Below are 21,216 nucleotides of genomic sequence, written 5' to 3' on the forward strand. Positions count from 1 at the left end.
AAAAGGAGCAAATATCCTCTCCATCAGCAAAAAGGGTTACAGGACCTTGTCACCTTTTAAAGGGCATCATGACACTCTGCTCTGTCCCCCCAAACCTGATAAGCATCCAACACAGACTTGGCAGTGGACTCTGGTCTTTTGCATTTGGCAGGTCAGCAAGATAAGTTGCACATGCCTATGAGAAGCAGTTATGCTAGTTGGCAGCAGAACAGCATTCTGGGTGAGAGAGAGGATCACCAGACTAAAGAACAGACAGATTCATAGAACACAGACTTGTTTTAGCCAGTTTAACTCTTTTCCAGATTATGTTTGGCTTCACTATCTGGACTCTTAATTGCATAAAGACATAATGATGTCAATAGCATGATTTTGTCCCCCCTTATAAAGCTTAACAACTAAAAGTCTACATTCACATGGTTGGTGAACCATGAATTTTCTAAGAAATATGATTTTTAAATCATACAGCAGCACTCAAAAGGCAGCAGCTGTAAGACTTTAAGGGGTAGTTCATCTATACTTTAAATTATATTTAAACTTTGTAATAACTGAACTGAACTCTTTGGACTGACTGACAACCATATTCTGCTGTAAATGTAGCCTGACTGTAACAGATATAAAGAATCTGTTAACCGCAACTATATAAAGATATAAAGAATAAATTTGTGTTTTTTGATACTTACAGGGCCTTGTCAAGCTGTTCCTGTCTTTCCTGAAGATCTTGTTTCAAGCTTTCAACCTCAACCTTCAGCTCAATGTTCTGAAAAAGAAAGGGATTAAAAAATGTAAAAAAAAAAAAAAAAAAAAAATCATTGCAGTCACATTTTATTCTCCTCTTACAACAACACTAGCTCTATATTGCAAGATCTGGAGACAAATGTTTTGATGTTGTGCTTTTGAATGTATTGCATTCAAAAATTAGATTTTCAAAAAGCATGAAAAGTGTGCGAGTTTGCATGCTATTCAACCACATTTCCTGTTTTTATCTGTTTAAGCTTATAATAAACTTTAATAAATATTCCATTAGAAATTCATGCAACATTTACAGACTTGTTTCTGAAAATAGTCACATGCAATTAATATGCTACATAAAAAATCTTAAAAAGAAAGTTGTAAATGTTTCATGGATCTTCTCTGCTGAGTCTGCAGAGCTCAGCGTGAGCTCTCTGCACGTGCAGTTGGAGTCTCATGGGTGTGGGGAGACCTTAAAATAGAACAAGAGACGCCAACCACCTGCTGTTTCACTCTCTCTGACATGCACTCAAACCTGACCTCTCTATTTTTTGCTTCCCACAATGCACCAGGCCACAGCAACAGAGACTTTTTTTTAAACTCTCACCACCAGATACTCAGTGTAGCTGGCATGAGATCAGTGCCTAGTACTTTGTGTGTGTACTGTTTTTTTGATTTTGAAATTATACATACACATTCCATTATAACCCTCAGGGACGTTTGCCAGTAAAAATGACAGCACTTTCATGTATCGGTTGTTTCAGTATGATTTGTGTAGCCTATATGGGTCAGTGGGACTAATATTTGTTTTATCAGGTTCATTTGAAAAGGTCAGACACAAAAATAGCATAGTTTTGGCACCTATACTGCATCTTTCGGCTTTGTTTGCACACAAACTTCAGTTGTGAGTATGAGTTACCAGCTAAGCAGTGCCATTTTAATTCCAATTGTGCATAAATGCACATTTATCTAATTATTCTAAATGAATTATAATTAGTGCTGTCAAAATTAGCGCGTTAACGCATTCGATTAATTTGAAATATTTAACGCGTTAAAAAAAAAAAACGCAATTAACGCGGTTGCAGTTTTTTTTATTTCCAGTTGTGGCCTATGTGTGTTCAACGTGCAAAGAAATATGGATAAGACCAAGGAAGGACTTTTAGACGGAAAGTTTCAGTATAAAACTCTGCCGGATTACTCTTCAGTCTGCCACAAGAAACATTACTCTTCATTCAGTCTGCCACAAGAAACAGCAACATTAAAATCATGAACTCAAATGTCATTGTTTAAAAAAAAAAAAACAATGACTGTAACAGTGCGTAAATCAGACCTTTCTGTAACGCTAACGTTAATAAGCTTAAACGAAAATAATGAAATAATTGTGTAGCGGAGTATTTTTTGTACACAGTGCCGCGAACTGTCAATCACTTCTGTGCGCGTGCATCACTGTCCTCCTCGCAGCTGCAGCAACTTGCGCTCTCTCTCTTCATCAAGCTTTAAAACAAAAAGGGGACAAAAAGATCATATTGTCTTTGTGCATAGGCTATAGATTAATTAGATAATTAAATATCTAAATTGGTGCCTTGCCGTCTACGGTATTTTTTTTAGAACTTAGAAAAAAGATGCTGCAGCCAATGAGCAGCCAGCGGGGGCTGCAGAACGACTCAACCTCCGCAGACAGTTTTTAATGTTTATCAGACAATAAATACTCAAGATTTTGCTTTAGTATAACTCACAACGAGTTTCACACACCTTCTCCGGCCACGTTGAGTTGTTGACACTTAACAGTGGGAAAAGCGACACATGCGCTATTCACTTGTATAACTTAAGGGTGAATGGGTAATGTAGTTTCTGCTCTGGGTGGGATGAATTAGGAAGCTTGCATTGTGAAGGGCGCTCTGAAAATCGGCAGTGCAGGTAAAAGATTAAAACCTCTATTAAAACAGATGTCCAAATGAGCGAACCGGTACGCTACAAGCACGTTCTGGGCGCATGGAGAGGTGGCAGTAAGCTCAAGAGCTATATTTGGAAGTGGTGGTACTGAGTACCGGTGTGTGCTGGCCCACTTAAAGCACTGGCAATGACTATACTTTGGAATTTTTTTTGCAGTCCACTTAGAATTGAACATGGAAATCATTTTTGTTTTTTATTGGCATTGATTGTTTTGAAATTCAAATTGTACTTATATGCCTGTGTTTTTATTTCTGTAATAAATATGGCTTTCAAGCCAACAGTTAATTTGGAGGATATTGATGGTTTATTGCAGGTATGTTGTTTACATGAGAAAATCTGTGTTACAAGTTAAACAAAAATTCCAATAAACAATCATATTTTGAATTTAAATAGTTTCTTTGTCTTGAGTTTACATTAATTATTTACATTTTACATTTACATATCCAAAAAGTTTCAGTCTTTTAATTGCGATTAATCGCGATTAATCGCGATTAATTTTAAAAAATTGTGCGATTAATTAGTTAATTTTTTTTAATCGATTGACAGCACTAATTATAATGTTAATTCAAGTCTCTGAAGACTTCTTCTCTGAAGACTGTTGGATCATGTATGCTGTAAGAGTGTGGTTTTCATTACAATAAAAATTTTACACTTGCATAAATATTAGATCCATGCACCACAGGAATAAAGGGCCTCCATGTATAAACTTATGTGATGCATAAATATAGAGTCTAGGATTGCTAATGAAAATTCTTCTATTTTACATTTTGTTTATTTTATTTAATAATCACAGATTTCAATGTGATCTCAGACTTTCACTCTACATGCAATAACAATAAGTTTAAACAGTGATAAAAAAATTTTTTGTGTGTGTGTTTCATACTGGTATATTAGGGGACATTAGAATATGGACAACAGCTGCTAGACAGTGTCACCTTTACTTCCTAACAGTAACCAGACTCAACCAGAGTCATCCAGTCTAACCCTCTACCCATAATCCAGTTTTTCCAGTGCTGATAGTCAGTTTGTGACAGCTGCAGCAGACTGCTGATCCACATTAATGTTGTTTATTTAAACAGAGCCACATTTCCAGGCTGCAGTTGTTGTGCACTACAAATGTATAGATGACTGGCGGTCTGCAGGCTATTTTAGTCCTTTGCATTTGCCAAGCCAGCAAAACATATGCTGCAGTACTATAATATACCTGTGCAAATGCTTATCGTCAACTATAACACAAAGAAACTGTACTAAAACAGGAAATTTAGTGACAGCAATCATGTTTCAAATGTTATACATTTATTCTACACATTTATTAATCACAATATTTGTTGGATAAAACAATGGTTTGATATTTTTGCTTGTTACTTTTTACAATTTATGCTTTTTCCATTTATTGTTTGAATTTGTGATGAATAATTGGTTAAGAATTTGTTAACAAAATGAATTGGTTAACTTTCCCTCAAGGTAACAATCATGTCAACAGCTTTATTCACAGTAGCCCAGTGATACTCACCCTGCGGTGGACATCCTCACTGCTGCTGTCCTCAAATTTCTGCTGGAAACGCTCTTCCAGGAAGTAGATGCGAAGCTTGAGGCTGAAGTTCTCCTTCTTCAGGTCATTGAGGTGCTGTGAAATAGTACGGTAGCCGTTAAACATGACCGCTCTTGTCACGTTGGGGTTCTCAGACCCCTCATACCTGTGCCATACTGTCTAAATCACACGCTCTCTTTATCTGCAAATAAAAATATCTAAAACAAGCCAACTAAGATGTAGTAGGTTTTCTAATACTAGAACAAACAACATCAACATGAACTGCAAGTGACACACTAAGGGTCCTCCTCCTGAAAGGGGTCTACCCCCATGCATGGTGTGTGCAGAAGGAGTGGGTGTCAAATTGATATGGGGGTCTTTTTTTACTTCAGCAACCAGGAGTATTTTCTGTAAGGATCACAGGCATACTTGATGTGTTAACTGATCTGGATAATAAAAAAATAGAAGAGAAGGCTTATGTGCTAAAAATCACTGACTGCTCATTCCATTCAACTAGATTCAACTGGATTTACAGTTAACACAAACCTGTTCCTCTAGTTTCTCTCAAACTGCTGTGAGCTTCAGTATGAATGTGAATATGCTTGAAAAAAATAAGAAACATCTGAAATGTTTCTTAATGATAGTTTTTCGTTTTACAAGACGTAAATGAAAACATTAAACTGATCAAAATTGACCAAAACGGACATTTAAGCCATTTATAATGTTAATAAAGATTTGTATTTTAACACAAACTCAGTTGTTTTTAACTTTCTAATTAAAATGATTTCTGAAGGATCATGTTACACTGAAGACTAGATTAATGGCTGCTAAAAAGTCAGCTTTGCTATCAAAGGAATAAATTACTTTTGAAAATACATTGAAATAGAAAATATAGTTACCTTAAATTACAATGATACTTCACAAGATTACTGTTTTGATTGCATTTTTCTCAAATAAATGCAGCCCTTGTGAGCATAACTAAACATTTAAAAATCGTACAGACCCCAAACCTTTGAACAGTACATTCACATCTTTAAAATCATAAGTTTAATATGTTATCCTTTATATGAATAACAATAATTACCCACTAAGACATTTACTTACATGTTGATATGCACTTTATGTTTATTTGTTAATGTATTTTAACCATAGGAGGGCAGTATGGCTCTTAACTCTGCAGAAAGTGAGCTTTAGTAAGACTCAGGACTTTTCAAGGTTATTTTGGGTATTCTATACCAGCTGTCACTGAGGAATTCTGGACTACCAACAACAGCCCCTTCGAACCCCAACCAACATTAACCAGCTGAACACTTATTTGGAAATACATTCACTATTTCTCTCTCTTAAAAAAAAAAGGCCCACATGCTATATGCATCTCTGTTGGGAGCTTCTGCCTTCTGTTCCCGGCTGTGGTTCACCATTCAAGCATCAAAAATTGTTTTTGGTTTTGAAAAATTACTGCACAAATCAATAGATCGCTTAAATAAGGGAAGCTGAATATGATTGATTTCATTACAAAGGGAAATTTCATATGCACAAAAGCACAGCAGACTAAACTTCAAAGACTAGGATTGACAACTGGAGCCCACTAAAAACTCATTAGGGGATATATAAATTTATAGGTCATTTAAATGTAAGGCAAACCCTATTCTTTAAAATCTGGATTCAGTCTTACCGACAAATGCATTTGACTTTGTTAGAGGCAGTGGGACTGGATTACATAAATGATTGCGTTTCTCATTCTGTCAGCGAGGGAACTTGAGTTCTGCAGGTCTGAGGTTTTCCTTTGTGGGGGGAAAATGGGAGGTTTGACATGTTTGTAAAGAGACACATCGGCGTCTGGACTCTGTCTTTCTGTCACTGTTTGACCGGGGCAGAGGTCTGACATGAGAAGACCAAAGACAGTGAGCTTCTGTGTATTGTACCGAGGTTCATATGCACGCAATCTCCAGTGCTGACTGACTGACTGACTGACTGTTATTGACTGCTTTGATATTATGAGCAAGTTAATGGGAACTGGTTTTGAAACAGTCGTTTAAAGGATTACACATGGCGAAAAAATGCAAATGAAGGGATTTGTCTGCCATAAAAGTAATACCAGATGACAAACTCAACAAGCGATATGGAGTTCTGGTTAGAAATTAGGAATGAAAGTATATATTAATCATTACTAGAAGCCATTAATCATTATAATAACTAGGTATTAAGACAATGAGCAACAAACACAGAACCTCAGTCAGCAGGTCCTGTGATATTTCCCAGACTCACAGTTCATTTAAATCCAAGCCTTATTAATCAAATTCATCTTGCTTTGGTTACAATGACTTAAAAAAACAACAGAAGAGCTATAAAAGAAATGAGGAGTTTGCAATGAAGCGCATCTAATAAAGCCAGGGTCGTTCTTGTTTCTGTGCAGGAATGCATTCATGAACAGTTCTGTGTCTCCCTCATTTACATGTACTGTAGACGGTTTAACGTTGCCATGGTGCCCGGTGTCAGACACTCACTTTCTGAGTCCCAAATGCTGCTTCGTTTCTCTCATGTCTTATCAGTATCCAGCAGGCTTTTTTTTTTTTGCAGAATACTGCAGTGACAAATGGATTAAAGATTGTAACGTAATGTGAGAAGATGACACGGTGCCAAAAGACACAAACACAAATGATTTCATCTCTCGTTTTCATTTTGTATTAACAAACGATATCACTTTGTAAGCCCAATTGTTTCTCACAGACAGCAGTAAGATTACATGAAGAACAAATGGAGACTTTTGCTTAATTGTGCTGCATTTCATTTGAGAAAAATAGTTACAAGTCTGATGCATCACCTTCAAATTTCTATAGGCTAATACAAAATAAGCTAAAAATACTTTTTAATGTAAAAGCCAATGACTAACAAATGTCCAATTATTACTGTACCATTCAAAAGTTTGGGGTCGAATAGACTCTTTTTTTTTTAATGTTTCAAAATTTTGAATTTACTATTTATCAAAGAATCCTTAGGTTAAAATTAATACAATCTCAGCATAAGAGGCTTTGGTCCAAAAACATTTGAACAGTAGTGTATAAATATATACCATTTTGTTTAATAAAATGAACCAAAGTCAATCATTTTAAATATGAAAAATGAATTTAGGCATCAAAACATTATAATGTACAGTATGTAAAATAAAGATTGATCTAGATATTAATTCAAAGATTAACTTTGAGTGTTAGGTGACTGCAAACGACATCTAAATGTAAAAGTAGTCAAAATTTGGCATAATACCAACTGATTTATGTCCTATAATAATTCCTTTCATAATTCTACAATCAATAATTGAGCAACTGCTGAGAAAAAACTTTTTCTCTGGGACAATATGCAATGAATACGCTTACAAATACACACACAAACAAAGCATAAAATGAGGCAAACCAATTCTGAAACCCTTCATGTCGTGAAATATTTCAGCTATTAAATTATAAATGATACAAGGCAGCAAGCTCTCAGCAAATGTGGTCTTTGGGCTCAATGGGGAAATGCCTTTAGATAATGCTATAAAAACATATTAAACAGCCTGATGTGCTATAAACATGCTGAATTCCTGCTACGGCTCTCATCTGATATAAATTAAATCCAGAACAAATTATTTAAACTACAATTTTACAGTTCAATAAAGACATCAATTATTTTGGACCATTTCTGTGTTTATTTGAATCTTGTAATTATGATGACCGAAGCACATGGCTGATGTGTTTGTGTGAAACTCAGCCTGACAGGCTAAGCCTGAGAGGGTTGAGAGCTCAGAGCCTGTGCTCTATTTAACACTGACATAAATCAAGCAGAAAATCAACAGTCATGGCCACTCCGCTCTACACAGACGAGAATCTACAACTACCGTTGTATCATCCTATGTAATGATTGCATTGAGTCACATTACGTCTGAAGGAATAGCACAATAACAGTTTGTTACTGCATTTTCATGGGTTTTCTGCCTTTAAGAGGGTTTTCTGAAGCTGATCTTACAGAGGCCTAGATTTCAGAGCAAATTCCACAGGACATCCTTCTTGTTGCCATGGAGACGGAAAAGATGGATGGAAGAGAGGCGGATGGGAATCTCTCTTTGAATTGAATTCATGCTATTGTTTTATGAATACAAATCTAAAACAATTCTTCTCAATTAGTGAAATGCAAAAAAGTTAATATGCGAGTTAGGCAGATTGTGCACCCAAAATTTTTCATTTTGTCATCATTTACTGCTTTCTTCTGAGGAAAACAAAAGAAGATTGGGAAAATGCACATTAAATAAACTAAAGAATAAAGAAATTCTGTGAAGTCCATTTTTTCCATAGTTTTTTCATTGCTTGGACATAGAATATTCTTCAAAACATCTTTTCTGTTCCATAGAAGTAGAAAGTCGTTTAATTTTCGTCTTTTCTTCACATAAAGGTACCCTATGGTTTCAGAAGACTTGAAATATAGCATAAGAGTCATGTGAATCAATTTGATGATGGATATTTTGATTTCAATGTCAGATAAAAAGGTCATACAGGTTTTTCAAACCTTTTTCAATTCCCCCTATGCAACCTCTGTTTCTTTTCCATTCACAACTCCCCCTCTTCTTCTCTCATTGGTAAATAATTTCCAGATGCAATGGCACAGGATGGTGCTAGTGGTACGTGTACAGTAGAGCCTCAGCCTGTTTGCCAGCATCATACTGAGGCGAGGGGAGAGCTTTTCCACAGTCTATGCCAGGCCCACCGGGTCTAACACGCAAGCTCAAGCACTCCCAGAAAACAAGAAAGCCATACACGTACATATGAAACACACACTCCAACACTGCTATACAGAGAGCAGGTTCTGTTTTCAAACCAGTACCCTGGCCCCCTACAGTGGGGACTACATTTTTGTGAAAAAAATTGAGATCCCTCTTATTGACTTCAACAGTTTATTGGAGGAACAGGCATCATTTATGAGGCAAATTTGACTTGGGAACTAACACCCAGGAGCTAATAGGACAAACAATGCCCAGTGCAAAGGTAAAGGTAAACAGTTGTCGCAGAATGAAAATGTTCAGAGTAGCTATATCACCCTTCAAAAGTCAGTAAGACTTTTAAAATGTTTTTAAAAGAAGTCTCTTCTGCTCACCAAGGCTGCATTTATGATCAAAACAGTAATATTGTGAATTACAATTATTACAATTTAAAATAATAGTTATTTTAATGTTTTAAAAAGTCATTTGTTTCTGTTATGAGTCTTCAGTGTCACATGATCCTTCAGAAATTATTCTAAAATACAGATCCAAATCCAAAGCTTTATTATACCACATGATAAAACAGGCTAAGATCAGACAGCGACAAACAGGAACATAGGAGACAAGACGAAGAGTGATGAATAGGTGTATGTGGATCTGTGATCTGTAAACAATATTCAATAGGGTAGTCCAATGGGGTCATCTGTATCCAGGCGATGATCAGGCAAGGGGTAGACAATCTCCAACAGGGGCAAGACTAGAGAGTAAAACTAAGGCTGGCAGAAGGTTGAGGCATGGGATGAAACTAGAATGATAAGACTAAAGCTAAGACCATAACTAGAATAGTAGAACTAAGACTAGGAACTAGGAACTAAGGCAGGGAACTAGAATTGTTGAACTAAGGCTGAGACATGGAATGAAACTCAGGCAGGGAAACTAAAAAGTAAAAAAGTAACTAACGTTCTCAAACACTTAACGCTAAACGCTTACAACACTAGGCCCAGATGAGCAAGAGAGTGAGCCTTTTGTAGAACTTGTGATTGGGCTCAGATGTGTGTAATCAGTAAGATGCATTGTGGTAACTGTAGTCCAGGGTGATCTGTGACAGTCTGTGTGGCACAAGAGTCAATGTAAAGCACAGGCAAATTTTGGTGGCGAACGGACAGAAGACTACAAACCAGGTCCGTTACAGTAGAATAGAATGAACAGAAAGTTCAAACGAACATTTATTTAAAATCTTTTGTAACATTGTAAAAGTCTTTACTCTCAGTATTGATCAACTAATGCATCCTTGCAGAATAAAAACAGAAACTTCTTTAAAAAAAACACTTTTGAACGGTACGTAGGCTAAGAAACCAAAAAGACCCTAAAAACATTCCAACCTTCAAGAGAATATTACTGCACAAGATACTGCACAGCTCAGTTGGTTTCCAGCTGCTTTCTTTGCACTAACTTCTAGAAGAAATGAAGTCAGAACATCACATCCTGGTGCCATTTACGCATCCAAACCACACATTTTAACAGTGAGATTACTTTTCAGCTTGACACTGAATACCAGACTAGAGCCTCTTGGCCAAAGATCTGATGCTCCAGCCGAAGTTCCCCGGCCCTTGCCGGCTTGTGATATTTTACCCGGGGAAATGTGGACGTCTCTGGGCATGGAGTGTGAAGGATGGCTCTCAGCGTTGAGCTCCAAACCTCTCGCAGCAGACCAAAACTCCCGCTGAGGCACTAGGCTTCGTTTCAGGCTTCAGCACAACAACGGCTGCAAAATGGTCAAACTGCACAAGAAGACATATTCTCATATCTCATATTTGTCTGTTAATTTGTTTACTCACATCTTTCCTCCTTTCGCTAAATTACAATTAATGTCAAGCCTCTTCGCTGTGACTCACAGGAAATACATCATACATCATCTCTTCGATGGCAGCACATATTACTTTCTGACAGAAATCGATTCAATATTTCCACATCTGTTTTCAGTAATAAAAGGAAGGACAGTAATCTGAGTTTTAAAGAAAGGCTTAGCTCCACAGTCAACAACATAAAGCCATTAGAGAAAACAGGGATCAATTCATCATGCTGAGTGAAGCGAGCCTCTGGTTCTTCAAGAACATCTTATAATTTAAGCCTCATGTTCATGTTTGATGTCTGGGAGACCCCAAGGCCCTTTTGCTAACTTTAAACATACTTAATATTGGTTTAATACTCAATGACTTTTCCTAATCTTATGATAACTGATTCTAAACTACATGTGATAACATGCTTTAAAATTAGGCCTGCTATATGAAAGCTGCAGGCAGAACAGGTGTTGATGGTTTTCTATGCCACATTGGTCATATTTTTTCCATTCCTAAGAGGAAAAAGAAGTATATGAGAGAAAGATACGGCGAATTACGGGGAAAACTGAAATATATAAAGTTGTGCCAAGCAGAAGATCTAAAGCCTGGCACTTTCTCGCTGTTATTGCGCTTTCTATCCATCTCATGTCATCCTTCAAAACACATTCAGTGGTGTGAGTTCTGAGTTCCTGCCAGGGGAGGAAGTAAACTCAACATCTCTAGTGGAAACAGAGGAATGGAGAAAAAAAGCAGTAGGTGCAGGTAAGTTACAGCAGGCTTCAGCTATCCCCGAGATTTACAGGCAGGTGCAACTTATTCAGCCGGTGAAGGTCAAATATTGGGACCATTTAGAATAGGAAACACTGAACTTTAGACCACTTTTTTTCCTCTTCATTTTATATTACTTATTATGTATGATGATTGACTTTTTACAATTAGTTTTATTAACTTTTTTTTTTTTTAAAAGAACACTACCGTTCAAAAGAAATACTTTAATTTAGCAATGATGCAATAACTAATAATTACAGCATAGATATTTGCAGTATAATGCTACAAAATACTTCTGTTTCAAATAATTGCATTTTTTTCTGTTTTATCAAAGATTCCTATAATAATTTATTAAAGTTTCCACAAACATATAAAGCAGCACAACAAACAATGATAAGAAGAAATGTTTCTTTAACAACAAATCAGCATATTAGAATGATGAATCATGAAGAATCATGTGACACTAAAGACTTCAGTAATGATGCTGAAAATATCCTTTTTAAAATATACTAAAAATAGAAAATAGTTATTTTAAATGTTTAAGTTATTTTAAACGCCTTTTTAAGCATTAGAGACACCTTCTAAAACAATAAAAAATGTACCAACTCCAACAATATTGTTTTAATATGCTGCACTACATTATTGATTGAAATGCACTAAATAAATGTATACAGACATAAACAAACTTATAGCATTTAGCATTACTGACGTCAAAACTGGAAAATATTGTCCTGATGCGACAACTTAATGTAATCAAACAAGAACAAGTGTGAAGCATTAAATAACATAAATGAAATTAATTAATTAAAAAAATTGTTTCACATTCAAAGCTGTTCTACTATGAGCTTCTTGTCACTGTATTGTTTTGCTATATCGACAAGATTCTGCCATTTGTAGCTGAATAACAAACAAGCAATCATCTTCTTATGTCTAACAGAAGTATCTAATCTCAAATGAAAAATCACTTAGCGAAGGAATAATCATGTTTATGTAACATAAAAGTCACTATAAAACAAATCAAGTCACTGTGATCATACCAGCCTTCCTAAATGAAGTACAACAAAAAGCGACTGAGATTGACTACTGGGTCACAAGCTATCCAGTGAGGCATTTTTCCTGAACAAAACCGTAAACACAGCGAAGGAGACCTCCTCTGTGCGAGCATTTTATGTTACAGACTGAATTCTGTTTGGAAGAAGCAAAATAAAACACTGGTTTTTCGATCACACTTCAAAGACCAACTCTGCCTTTAATTCAGCGTGTTTATGGTGAGACTAAATTATGGGATCAAGTTCAACCAGCTCTGAAAACCGCTGCCAATTGTCATGGACTTTTGCATTGGATGCTATTGTCCATGTGTGACGTACAACACAATTTCCCCTCGAACTCTCTTTGTTTTCTCTCTACTTCTGCTTAACATGATTGGGAAAGTTGCTTCGAATCAAACGAAGCTGAGAAACAAAGAGAGCAGTCATTCTTTAAAACCAGAGCATGTGAAAAAAAGCCAACAACCAGACCTCCACCGTCACTGCAGTCTTCCAGCATCTGTCCGTGTGGATTCACTAACTGAAAAAAGAGAAATTACAAACCTTTGAAATATAGACAACACAGATTTCTGCAGTTGGAACAAATGTGTCCTTTAAAGCTGATCTGGGTACAGTTTTGAGCTTTTAAAAGCTGACTTTTAAATACTGTGTCATTGGGTTAGTTTAGAAGTACAATTCCTTGCTTTCAAATATAATAAAATGAATACTGTTCATATATATATATATATATATATATATATATATATATATATATATATATATATTGATTCTATTCTTCAGTCTAATTTATTTGTAAACAAAATTATTATAATTATTGGTAAACAAAAACATATACAAACATGAATGTAACAGTATTATGTTGTCCATTTATAGTATATGCGATATAAATGGACAGACCTTGCATTAAGGCACTTTAAGGATATATATAGAGAATACGCTACTGTGGAAAGGCTTCTGGAGTGCTCAGCATGCTCATTGTACATTGTGTATATAAGCAAATCCATGAGAGATATTGAGAAATACATAATACATGCACAGAATGACATATTTCAATTATGCTTGCCATATATCATTATATATAATTACAGAGTGATGCTTAAGAGCACTACTGTCAAACACAGAGTACTCAACTGAACAACAGACCATCTCCATCTTTCATGGCTTCCCTCTTTCAAGCTTTTATGAGAATCAGCAGTCAACACATTCAGCCAAGTGCTTCTTGCTTTTGCCACAAAAGTCAAAGGCTTTTTTGAATTTGGCTTGTGAAATGCAACAATGCATACTTTTATGACGGTACAGAGAGAATCTCAAACAATTGCACTAACAAAACTATGTTTTTAAGAAGTTTTTTATGTATTTAACATTTCATGGTCAGTACTCCATATGGTGCTGTGAAAACGTATACAATTATTGTGAAAATGTAAGCTTCAGTAAGAAAAAAAAACCTGGCAGACAGTCTACAAGTCTACCGTAATTGGATTGAGATTTAAGTAGAAAAACAAAACAATTCTTAATCAGAATAAAACAATCTTTGTCTGATTTATTCTGTCTCAGTTGTATGCTTAATTTAGGAGAAGTGGAAAAATAGTCTGAAATCCAATTAGACAGAGTAAGTCAACCCCCGGCATTTCCTGACCAGCTAAATGTTTGATTATGGCCTTAAAATATCAACAAGAATAACACAAACACACCGGTGCAGGAGAACCGTACGGACTCAGTGTGGCTCCATGACTCTGAGCCTTGCTCTTCTTAATTTTACCTTCCTGACAAATTAAATAAACGTTCATCTGGTTCCTATTACTGGCGCATTACGGATAATTGGAGTGGTATTTACAAACACCGCTATTCCATCCTCCCAGGCCTGTCGTGGCCCACCGTTTCTACAAAACCAGCCAGAACACATAACAGCCCTGAGCTTCCACCGCACAGAATCGTCCCCTGAGCTCTGAGTGCTTTAACAAGGGTTTGATGGTTCAATTCTTGTATTTCATAGGCAGTTAGAATATTTTCACAGGGGGTATAAGGGCACTCGAGTTAGCTCATTAAAGCAGACGTTAGGTATATTTTCAAAATCGGATTACGGCCTCGCCTGAGAACATGCAGGCCTGTGCGTTTGATGTCAAAACTGGACCGAGATCTCAAAATATGATCTCACAGCCTTTAAGTTTCCCCCAGGAAATAGTGCCCCTGGTGAAATTAGTATTATTACCATTCCGAACTACCACGCCAGAGCGCAAGCATGGCGCAGACAGAGAAACTAAAGAGCATTTGAGCACTGGCAAGATGTCAGAAAATGTAACTGCATAAACTGCAAAACCTGAGTGGGCCAAAGAAACAGAAGACGAAATGAATAAGAAAACCACCAAATACTGGAACAAAACAGAGCTGTTTGAAGAACCCAACAGCAAAACAGCTGGAGTAGAAAAGGATTTAACGTTAATATAAAAAAAGAGCCTAATTCTGCTATACCCAAATTAACAATGAGCTAATAACTTTTTAAATATATAAATCTTAGTGGTGTCAAACTATTAATCATGATCAATCACATCCAAATTAAAAGATTGTTTACATAGTATTTGTATATATGATGTGTATATTTATTATGTATATATCATTGTACACACAGGCATGTATATATTTAAAAAAAAAAAAAAAAAATAATAATAATAATAATATATATATATATATATATATATATATATATATATATATATATATATATATATATATATATATATATATATATATATATATATATATATATATATATATATATATATATATATATATATATATATATATATATACATATATTCAATTCCCAGAAAACACACATACTGGGGAAAAAATTTTTTTTTGGATAAAAGCATTTGCCAATTGCATTAATTTAAATATTTTATGCATGTGTATATAATAAATATACACAAAACACACACTTTTATTTTGTATGCGATTAATCGCGATTAATAGTTTGACAGCACTAATAAATAATAATAATAATTATAATAATAATTCCTTACATTTATATAGCGCTTTTCTAGGCACTCAAAGCGCTTTACATAGACAGGGGATAAATATAAATATAAACATTTGATAAAATATGACAATAATTCATTATAAAATATTTTTATACATTTACTAACCTTTACAAAATAATTTGCTAAAAAAGCAAACACAGATAATAATAATTCATTTTATACAATTAAATACTACATTTTCTAAAGTAAAAGAAGTTATCATTCAAAAAAAAGCCCTGAGAGGAAATACATGAAAACATGATTCACATAATTTAATTTCTTGCATAGCAATACAGAAGTTGAATAAAAACAAATAAATGAAACTATGTTTTATATATATATATATATATATATATATATATATATATAAAACATAGTTATATATTTATTTATTTATTTTAGCTTCAAAGCCGATTTTGTTTTGTAGAAGAGACAGAAAGGCAGTTGAGTTGTGTGTCATGGGTCTGGCCTAAAATACGCACTCCTATTTACACAGCGACTCACTACAATGATATATGAGTGCTGGCATACACAAAAGACAGGTTACATTTAATTAAAAAAAGTTGGCTTCATGATTTAAAAGCCTTTTTGAATCGAAGAAAAAAGGCTCGGCCGATCTTTCTGTCATTCAGGAATCCGACCGCAGCTCATTCATCATCTGAGGTCTCATTAAATCTGTAAATTTGAATGTTTCTTTTTTTTTTTACCCAGCTCTGCCATGCAATTTGGCCAGCAACTGTCAAGATTTACAGAGTACAGTTCGGTTTGCTGGTTCTTTGACCTCAGTTAACGTCTTTTGCTTTATTGTACAATAATTGCTGCATTAGGTTTGCCACTAAGTGCTGAAGCAATTCATAATAATATGGCTTTTGCCCCTCCCTGCATATTTTGTTTGTAATTGGTCCCATATGGTCTCAAGGAATAATAAAAATATTGAAATGGAGATGGGATGGTTTACGAATTCAAACTCAATCATGCACACTCATATACTGTAGCTATAAACGCACACAGATACTGTGACACACACTTCCTCAGGGAAATACACACAATACTCAATCTGTGAACAATGTGCATACAGCTCGAAATATAGATGATTTTACAGCAAAGGGATTTTAAACCTGCAGTGGGATCCAAAAGTATGAGACCATTACAGTGAAAACATATATAATTTCATACAATACATTTTCATTACAAATCATAGCAATTTTAGTAATTAAATTGTTAATTAAAAAATTTAAAATAAGTAAATTAATTCAACATTTCTTAAAATGTGGTTTGTCCTCCATTGAAGGAATTCACATGTTCAAATCCAATGATTTATTTATTTAATAATCTAGAAATAGTGTACATTTCCTATTCATTTTACACCACAACGTTTGCTTTCATTTTTTCCAAAAATTTAAAACTTCAGTTTGCTTGCAGCTTAAAAATAGATTTTGAATCCTGTATTTTTAATGTGGTCTCAGACATTTTACTGCTGACATTTGACTAGGCTTGTCAAATTACTTAATATTTGTACAAATTTCACAGTTCCTAATATCAAATATATATATATATTATATATATATATATATATATATATATATATATATATATATATATATATATATATATAAACATAATGTAATTAATATTAATATAATTAAAATGAATGAACGTATCAATTATGTGTTGATATTTTTCATCAACCCATCAAAGATCCACATAAAGTAAATAATGCTTTAATCTTTTTAAGGTACTTAGAGAGCATGTGACAATATCAAAACTTCAAATCATGATAATTGCTGAAGCTTTTATTATTGTTTTGAATTACATTACAAAAACTGGTTAAAAATATAAATAATATAAACAAACCCTAATCCTAACCCTGTTGTCCTTTAAATAACAAGTATAACTTTTTACAAACAACAAAAATAACCTCTAATATTTTAATACAATAAAAATGTATAAAGTAAAGATGCACACAAACATAAAGAACGATAAAAGATTAGAATGTTTTTAATCAATATAGTTATCGTTTCTGGGCTGGCATGTCTTGGTCCATATTAAAATGAAAAAAAAAAACAAAAAAAAAAACACCATAGTGAATACAAAAATGTAAATAATTGTTTGAGCAGAAAGTGTGATATTGCTAGATATTTTAGTTTATTATCGATTTGGTATTGGACCATCTTACTGAAAAGATACCCAATTTTTTCTTGCATCACCACAATCTGTCTGATACTTCACAATGCAACAAAATACACAACATATAGGGGTGATCTGTGAGGATTCAGCAAATAATACAGTAGAACACCCTCCGTAAATTAACATGGTGCATCCAATCTGTAGACAGACATGGTGCAGATTAGATCAAACACTACATTATCATCATCATCCACCATGACTGTCTCCATAATTTACACAGCATGATGGCTCTGTCCCTCTGATGCGGACCACTGATTTACTACAAAGATCTGGCTCGAATTAAGCTGTCTGGCCTCAGTTCTCTCACAGTATGCTTGATAGTGCTGATCAGTGAGAGTGTGGGGGAAAAGGAAAAGGAAATGGGGTCAGGGGGTGGATCAAATATACGCTGTATTAAAACAAACCAGTAGAGGGCAGTGCAAGACACTCATGGGGCTACATGCGCTTTCCAAAGTCCAAAATCTAACAAAAAACCTCCCACAAAAGATCCATAATCTTAAGCATTTCCTCCCACCTCCTCCTTCCAGGTTTTATATAGCTGCTATATTGGAAACGAAAGCCATTTAGACCGACTGTATCAAATATCACTCACATGTCAGAGAATAATAACCCAACAATCCAGATGAATTTGAAAGAGATGAGAGAAAAAAAATTCAAAAGATAGCTTTCCATATGTAGAGATGGGAAGAGAAAGGCCATATGTAAGTGATTATACCAGTTCTTACTAAGCAGATATGAACCAGGAGGCTATGATATCCAGCACGCTTAGTAATAATACTGAAACGACTCCCTTAAAAGACAAAAATGCACTTGAATACACCACGTGTTTATAACATTTATCATTTTGTGTATTGTTTTAGAAATAATTAGCAAATAAACCCTCAGTCATTTTGCCTTTGTGACATTAATGAGACATGAAGAGCAAAAAAGCATGAATGCTTCAAGGCATGTGTTGCTCATCATGCAGAAAATGTTGACCTATTTTCTATCTAAATAGAACCTAAATGAAGAAGTGCTGCAAAAAGCACAGAATCTATAGAAAGACAAAACCAGCTCTTGTTTGTCAGTTGCCATCTGAATTGTGCAACCACTTGCTGAAAGGTACATGGAGGGCCAGGCCACAAAGATCAGGTCTTTTGACTGAGCCGGTCAAAATCTCCACAATCCTGCCAAGCCTTCAAAATAAGGGCAAAATAACAGATTAGCAATTGTAATTTGTACTGAGGTTTTAATAGTGCACAAGCCATCTTTTTATATCAATTTAAATGGCCTTTGTGGTCTGTACAAAAAAACAGGCAACCATATGCTTTCAATTTCTTAAATGCAGCAAAAAGGGCTTTTTGAAGAAGTGCATTTTGATTTCCAATCACACCCCAGCAAGTTGTTTGACAGTTACAAATTCTATTTTGGCAGATTCATATTCCAAGCTAGTGTGGAAACGATCGGCTCTTCCAGTTGACAGATCAGCGGAAAATAGGCTAGAGGCCAACTGTGTTCAATAGCACGAGTTTCATCCATGGAGAAACGATCACTACTCATTTAAATCTCACATACACATCAAAACAAAGGTACATCACAAATAAAACATAAACATTAGCAGAAGTACACCAGTGTTATGTAAAAACTTTCAAAAAAGGTAACAAGTCAACACAGATAACATGATTCGATTCAATTCAGATTTCAATTTGATTCAATTCTGATTTGAGTATATATTTCTGCAATAATTTCCATTTTGCTTACATATTCTAATATATATAGTAATTAAATCTTTCTCTGTTAATATTGTAATTATAGACCTATAGGGCAGTATTTCAGACCGATTCAAATGGTTCAACAGTTTGAGCAATTTATTACAAGAATCAGAATGCACTGCTTGTGCTTTATGTTTTTGATTTACTAAAAAGAATTAGCTGATAAATTCATTTCTTTGCAAATGAAAGAATTTCAGCATTCACTGACAATGGGGATAGCATAAAAGAACTTGGGAATTTAACTCATTTTAAGAATTAGGAATAATAAACAAAGAACAAATTAAGATCACGATTAGTTTACATAAAATATGTTACATTTCAAAAATATAATAAATATAATACATAACAATTTTATATCATAGATTTGAAAGATTTTACATTTCCATCCAGCCCTTAAAAAACAGGCCAGTTTCAATTACAGCAGTTTTGGAAAGCATCACATGAGATTTCTTCATACGAAGCAATGAATATGTAGATTTATGAAAATGAAACTGCAGGAAAACATGAGTAACTCAGTTTCAGATTAAGTGGGTCATAAAACAGTAGCTAACACAACTTAAAATGTTTGTCAAGCATTTTGTTATGGAGTACTGATATGTCTTATGACATTCTTATCCGTGGATCGTGATCTTATTCTATGGCGTCTTAGCGAAATGTTCTTCACCAAACCTTACACACTCCAAAAATGTTCCTAAGAAAAAAACTGCAGTCTTTCACACAGGCCTCTCGTAATTGAAGGTAGCAAGCCTGAAGTTATATCACAGCCATAATAGGCTGGCTCACTTCCCAGAAAGCCTTTCACATACAGATAAACCACAGCAGTGTGTGCACAGCAGACATTCCCGATCCTGCTCTGTCCAGAGTGTGTTTTATGAAAATCACATAAAAAAACACTACAAAAACCATATGAAGGTTTACTCGGCTGTGCGTGTACACATGTAGTTGTTGGGACTCTATTGTGTTTACTGGACAACAGCACGAGTAAATCTGATTAGACAGGACAGCGAGCTGAAAGAATATGTCAATAGTGATGTTGATCACAATCTGGTGCTTCCAAAATGAATTAGGACAGCTTGATGGCGTATTAACATGTCAGAAATGGTACAAGGAGCAATTAGCCAAGAGAATGGTTCTGATTAGGCTAAAAAACTAATTACAGTATTTATTTACATCTGTGTTTTAAGCAAGCCCTTGAACTATCTGCAGGCAAACGCCAAAGATCCACATTCTCAACACAGTGAAAACCAGTCAGAGGCCTGACAAATGGCTTTCACAGGCTTGCAGTTACACGCAAAAGCTCATTTAGAGGGAAACGAAAGTAAGCACCTACCTGCTCAAACTCTCTCAGGCTATGTGTCTGCAAACCAGAGCTTTTCTCAGCGTCATCACTGGAGGAATCTGTTCAAATACAACCAACAGTTCCAATGTTTATAGAAAAAAAATACTTTTAGGTCATTTTTGTTTTAGTAATAAGTTAACGGACAAATCTTTTGGGAGGAAAGAGAAGGAAACTGTGGATGCTGTGGGCCAGAAGATATAACTATGCCTAAAAGATATAATTTGTAGATAAAATATTATCATACATATGTATTATTCTTTTTAGTAAATCTTTAATAATTTATTACTTTATTTTAAATTTTATTTGTTACTCTTATTGCCATGTC

At 34.8% G+C, this 21,216-nt stretch overlaps 1 protein-coding gene across 7 annotated transcripts in view; it reads right to left on the reverse strand.

The window, feature by feature from the left end:
- Nucleotides 1-21,216, reverse strand: part of pde4dip (phosphodiesterase 4D interacting protein) — a 59,795-nt gene that overhangs the window by 29,874 nt on the left and 8,705 nt on the right. For 5 of the 7 annotated variants that reach the window (XM_052585937.1, XM_052585933.1, XM_052585934.1 and 2 more), the window contains exons 3-5: nucleotides 20,883-20,950; nucleotides 4,196-4,309; nucleotides 681-757 (exon numbers count right to left, since the gene is read on the reverse strand). In XM_052585937.1, coding sequence (XP_052441897.1) covers nucleotides 681-757; nucleotides 4,196-4,309; nucleotides 20,883-20,950 — 259 coding nt within the window. Of the gene's footprint in view, nucleotides 1-680; nucleotides 758-4,195; nucleotides 4,532-20,882; nucleotides 20,951-21,216 lie in introns of those variants that run through there. The other 2 variants (XM_052585935.1, XM_052585936.1) reach the window with 2 other exon arrangements.

The sequence above is a fragment of the Carassius gibelio genome, chromosome B20, assembly GCF_023724105.1.
Source record: "Carassius gibelio isolate Cgi1373 ecotype wild population from Czech Republic chromosome B20, carGib1.2-hapl.c, whole genome shotgun sequence".
NCBI classification, from domain to species: Eukaryota; Metazoa; Chordata; class Actinopteri; order Cypriniformes; family Cyprinidae; genus Carassius; species Carassius gibelio.